Below are 6,069 nucleotides of genomic sequence, written 5' to 3' on the forward strand. Positions count from 1 at the left end.
AAGCTCATCTATTTTATATTGCAAGCTCCTCTCCTGCATCCCTTGCGAGCACACCTGCCTGCGCCAGCCCCAAGCTCATCTATTTTATATCGCAAGCTCGCCTCCTGTGTCCCTCGCAAGCTCGCCTCCTGCGTCCCTCGCAAGCTCGCCTCCTGCGTCCCTCGCAAGCTCATCTATTTTATATCGCAAGCTCCTCTCCTGCGTCCCTCGCACGCTCCTCTTCTGCGTCAGCCCCAAGCTCATCTATTTTATATCACAAGCTCCTCTCCTGCGTCCCTCACGAGCTTGTCTCCTGCATCCCTCGTGAGCTCATCTATTTTATATCGCAAGCTCCTCTCCTGCTTCCCTCGCACGCTCGTCTCTTGCGCAGCCCCAAGCTCATCTATTTTATATCGCAAGCTCGTCTCCTGCGTCAGTAGCACGCTCGCCTCCTGCGCCAGCCCCACGCTCGCCTCCTGCGCCAGCCCCACGCTCATCTATCTTATATTGCAAGCTTCTCTCCTGCGTCGGTCGCAAGCTCGCCTCCTGCGCCAGCCCCAAGCTAGCCTCCTGCGCCAGCCCCAAGCTCATCTATTTTATATCGCACGCTCGCCTCCTGCGCCAGCCCCAAGTGCGCCTCCTGGGCCAGCCCCAAGCGCATCTTTTTTATATCGCAAGCTCCTCTCCTGCGTCAGTCGCAAGCTCGTCTCCTGCGTCAGCCCCACGCTTACCTCCTACATCAGCCCCAAGCTCATCTATTTTATATCGCAAGCTCCTCTCCTGTATCAGTGGCAAGCTCCTCTCCTGCATCCCTCGCATGTTCGTCTCCTGCGCCAGCCCCAAGTTCGCCTATTTTATATCACAAGCTCCTCTCCTGCGTTGGTCGCAAGCTCTTCTCCTGCGTCAGCCCCAAGCTCGTCTATTTTATATTTTTATTTATTGTTCCTGTATTTTATATCAGAATGTAGCACTCATGTGTGTTTATATCAACAGGGGTCCAATACTTGTAACAAAGTCATTTCCACCACAATAGAAAAAGATGCCACAATATTGGAAAAATGTGTCCGTGACCGCCGCCTCCTAGCTGTACAACTGTTCTGTACTTAGATTACACACTGCCAGGGTGAAGCGTCTTGTGCCCTCTGTACCAGTCCACGGGAATGGATGGGTACTTTTGCTGGAAACACCGTACGTCCTTCACAAGTCAGAGCAGGCAACCAATGGATACAATGAGCTCAACCAGACCAATGGGTAAATCATCTACTTTTGGTCAGACATTTTTAAGTAGCTCAAGAACACCGATGGAGATAAATCCTAGACCAGCCTTTGTCAAATTTCTTACCCCAGAGGAGCCTTTAAAATAATTTTCAGGTCTCAGGGAACCCGATAAAACCATTCCAGGGTGGTGAGTGAGAAGAATGGCCTGGTCACAGTGGTGGTAAAAATGACTCCCTACAGACATCTAAAAAGATCCTTGGTGTCCTGCCACTAACTCTGCCAAGTAGCACTGACCCCGAATCTATGTGGGCACCAAATGAGAAGAACATCACCCGCAGCTCAGGGAACCTCTAGCAAACTGACTCAGGGTTTCTCAACCAAGGTTCCTCCAGAGGTTGCTAGGTCTTCCTTTAGCAATTTCTGCCTCTTAGATAATTTCCCACTGACACCAATCAACGCTTTTGCCCTCACAGAACACAACTTTTTTTGCAAAGAGTTTAAAGTTCTTGTCATCGGTCTCCCCATCGGAAGATTAAACCTCTGTTTTTGCCCCAGTGACCACTACCATTGGGACAGATGGTGATCAAAACTTAAACGTTGTCACTGGAACAGGAAGTGAAGAGAAATCTCACCACTGGGAACACAGACAGGAAAAAAAAAAAAAACTGACAGGGGATCTAACTAATCCCTGGACTATCCCAAGCTAGAAAAAAAAAAAAAATATATATATATTTTGGCTTTAGATATAGTATAAAACGGACATTAAATCTACATGTAATAGTAGTAATTCCCGCACTAACTATTGGAAAGTAAAATACAAGGGGCTGAAATGTGTCAATTCAGCCTATTGGCCGGCAGATTCTTCTGGTCATTCTGGCACTAAGTTAGCACCTTGCACTTTTATTGGATAAGATGGATAGAGATGGAGAGCGCACATATAAAACAGCCAATACAAAGTGTGCTCTATATCTACAGGCAGGGTCACATAGAGGAGGTCTGTGCACAGTCATACAGTGATGTATATACACTATATTACCAAAAGTATTGGGACGCCTGCCTTTACACGCACATGAACTTTAATGACATCCCAGTCTTAGTCCGTAGGGTTCAATATTGAGTTGGCCCACCCTTTGCAGCTATAACAGCTTCAACTCCTCTGGGAAGGTTGTCCACAAGGTTTAGGAGTGTGTCTATGGGAATGTTTGACCATTCTTCCAGAAGAGCATTTGTGAGGTCAGGCACTGATGTTGGATGAGAAGGCCTGGCTCACAGTCTCTGCTCTAATTCATCCCAAAGGTGTTCTATTGGGTTGAGGTCAGGACTCTGTGCAGGCCAGTCAAGTTCCTCCACCCCAAACTCGCTCATCCATGTCTTTATGGACTTTGCTTTGTGCACTGGTGTGCAGTCATGTTGGAACAGGAAGGGGTCATCCCCAAACTCTTCCCACAAAGTTGGGAGCATGAAATTGTCCAAAATATCTTGGTATGCTGTTGCTTTAAGAGTTCCCTTCACTGGAACTAAGGGGCCAAGCCCAACCCCTGAAAAACAACCCCACACCATAATCCCCCCTCCACCAAATGACTGAACACCAGTGCACAAAGCAAGGTCCATAAAGACATGGATGAGTGAGTTTGGGGTGGAGGTACTTGACTGGCCTGCACAGAGTCCTGACCTCAAACTGATAGAACACCTTTGGGATGAAAGGGTGAGCCAGACCAACATCAGTGCCTGACCTCACAAATGTGCTTCTGGAAGAATGGTCAAACATTCCCATAGACACGCTCCTAAACCTTGTGGACAGCCTTCCCAGAAGAGATGAAGCTGTTATAGATGCAAAGGGTGGGCCAACTCAATATTGAACCCTACGGACTAAGACTGGGATGTCATTAAAGTTCATGTGCGTGTAAAGGCAGGTGTCCCAATACTTTTGACAATACATAGTGTACATTGCGGGTTATCAGAAGTCCAGATACAGACTGTGCTGCCAGCATTTAAAGAAGAGCACTGAATGTACACACAGTGCTGGGCTCAGGGCTGTCAAAGAGATCCACACAGTGACTGACAAGTCTGTGCACATACATACAGACATGAACCCGATGTACAGAAGGTGATATATATCAGGGTGTGCCCAGTGATGACCCCTCCTGTATATACTCATTTACCTAACAATACAAAATCGCCATACAATCATGGCTCTCTCACAGACCACAGAGAAGTAGATTCTGTACAAAGTACTAAACCTCCTACATCATCACAGTGCTGGTATTAGTGCCATTCTCATTGTTCACACAGATGGTGGGCACAGTGACGATCTCTGCACTCACATAGAAAGATATACTCAGTGTTGCTCTCAGTGTTCACACAGATGTTGGGCACAGTGCAGCCCTCAGTCCTAATAGACAGATGTTGGGCACAGTGCAGCTGTCAGTGAACATACATACAGATACACACAGGACACTGGGTATAGGGCACAGGATAGCTTGTACAGTGCTACGCTCAATACTCACACAGACAAATGTTGGGCACAGTGAGGGTCTCAGTAATCACAGACTGATGGTGAGCACAATGCTGCTCTCAGTGCTGATGTAGATCAGGCCTTGTGCTGCACTCAGTGCTATTGGGCACAGTGCTACTCCCATAGACTGTCCTGGGCACCGTGCAGCTCTTGGTGCCAACACAGAAATGTACTCAGTGCTGCTCTGTGTTCATACAGACAGATTTGGGGCACAGTGGTGATCTCATTGCTCACATATACTCTGTGGTGATGTCAGAGTACTCACATATAGATATACTCAGAGTACTCTCAGTTCTGAAGTCAGTGTATCCAGACTGATAGTATACTCAGTGCACTCTGTCTCAGTGCTGGTGTCAATATACTCTCTCTCTATCAGTGTACTCTGTGCTGTACTCATAGAGGAGCTCCTCTCCATCAGTGTACTTGGTGTTGTACTCCGTGCTCCTCTCTATCATCAGTGTACTTCATGCTGTACTCACATAGATCTCCTCTCTATCAGTGTACTGGGTGCTCCTCTCTATCAGTGTGCTCCTCTGTATCAGTGTACTCCTCTCTATCAGTGTACTCGGTGCTCCTCTCTATCAGTGTGCTCCTCTGTATCAGTGTACTCGGTGTTGTACTCGGTGCTCCTCTCTATCAGTGTACTCCTCTCTATCAGTGTACTCGGTGCTCCTATCAGTGTACTCCTCTGTATCAGTGTACTCGGTGTTGTACTCGGTGCTCCTCTCTATCAGTGTGCTCCTCTCTATCAGTGTACTCGGTGGTGTACTCGGTGCTCCTCTCTATCAGTGTACTCGGTGTTGTACTCACATAGATCTCCTCTCTATCAGTGTACTCGGTGGTGTACTCGGTGCTCCTCTCTATCAGTGTGCTCCTCTCTATCAGTGTACTTGGTGCTCCTCTCTATCAGTGTACTCCTCTCTATCAGTGTACTCGGTGTTGTACTCGGTGCTCCTCTCTATCAGTGTACTCCTGTCTATCAGTGTACTCGGTGCTCCTCTCTATCAGTGTACTCCTCTCTATCAGTGTACTCGGTGTTGTACTCGGTGCTCCTCTCTATCAGTGTACTCCTGTCTATCAGTGTACTCGGTGCTCCTCTCTATCAGTGTACTCCTGTCTATCAGTGTACTCGGTGCTCCTCTCTATCAGTGTACTCCTCTCTATCAGTGTGCTCCTCTCTATCAGTGTGCTCCTCTCTATCAGTGTGCTCCTCTCTATACTCAGTATACTCGGTGCTGTACTCACATAGATCTCCTCTCTATCAGTGTGCTCCTCTCTATCAGTGTGCTCCTCTCTATCAGTGTGCTCCTCTCTATACTCAGTATACTCGGTGCTGTACTCACATAGATCTCCTCTCTATCAGTGTGCTCCTCTCTATCAGTGTGCTCCTCTCTATACTCAGTATACTCGGTGCTGTACTCACATAGATCTCCTCTCTATCAGTGTACTCCTCTCTATCAGCGTACTCCTCTCTATCAGTGTACTCCTCTCTATCAGTGTACTCCTCTCTATCAGTGTACTCCTCTCTATCAGTGTGCTCCTCTCTATCAGTGTGCTCCTCTCTATCAGTGTGCTCCTCTCTATACTCAGTATACTCGGTGTTGTACTCACATAGAGCTCCTCTCTATCAGTATACTCGGTGTTGTACTCACATAGAGCTCCTTGAATTCGGCCTCATAGAAGAGAAGGGGCTGTGTGAGGGTCACCACCTCGGAGGTCTCATCATCCCCGTCGGGTATCAGTCGGTCCCCCCGGGACTCCCCGTATGGGAGGAGCTCTTGGCGGGAGATGGCCGCGGAGAAGCCGAGGAGGAGGCAGTGCCAGGGAAGGACAAGGAGCGCCCGGCTCACCATGGCTGAGGATCGGCACTGGACTGATCCGGGACCTCCCGACCCCCGCAGCGGAGCCCTGGGTGGGCGGGGCCGAGGGAGGGCTCGGGGGCGGGGCTGTCAATCACAGGAGTGTGCTGACTGTTTTAGGAGGTTAGGTTCTCCGCACAGAGAGAGAGAATTGTCTGCAAGGGAATGTCCTCCGTCTGATCTGCTTCTGTCACCATTCAGACTCTGCTATAAATTCCCAATTGTGGGTCAGATGCAAAATAAATGGCCATGATGTACATCAGATCCTCCCTGACCAATCACATTTCATCATCAGCCCAACACCAACTCTAATCGGATCTTGGTTAGCCAAATCATCAATACTGTGTTGAATGGCATTCCAATACATTTTCTATCCATACAGTATTGTACTTTCCCATCACTCCATCACTCCCTGCCCCCAGGAGCCCCTCCTCCCTCCTGCACTTCCAATGGGGTTATAGCTGTACATCAGAAACAAGATTAAAGTAGCATTACATA

General features: G+C 48.4%; 1 protein-coding gene across 1 annotated transcript in view; it reads right to left on the minus strand.

The window, feature by feature from the left end:
• The window catches only part of NID2 (nidogen 2), a 119,906-nt gene extending 114,291 nt beyond the window's left edge, over nucleotides 1-5,615 (minus strand). The window contains 1 exon segment of the mRNA XM_073609210.1: nucleotides 5,365-5,615. Coding sequence (XP_073465311.1) covers nucleotides 5,365-5,565 — 201 coding nt within the window. The 5' untranslated portion in view covers nucleotides 5,566-5,615.
• Nucleotides 5,616-6,069: the final 454 nt, after the last annotated feature.

This window comes from Aquarana catesbeiana, linkage group LG13 (genome assembly GCF_042186555.1).
Source record: "Aquarana catesbeiana isolate 2022-GZ linkage group LG13, ASM4218655v1, whole genome shotgun sequence".
In the NCBI taxonomy this organism is placed as follows: Eukaryota; Metazoa; Chordata; class Amphibia; order Anura; family Ranidae; genus Aquarana; species Aquarana catesbeiana.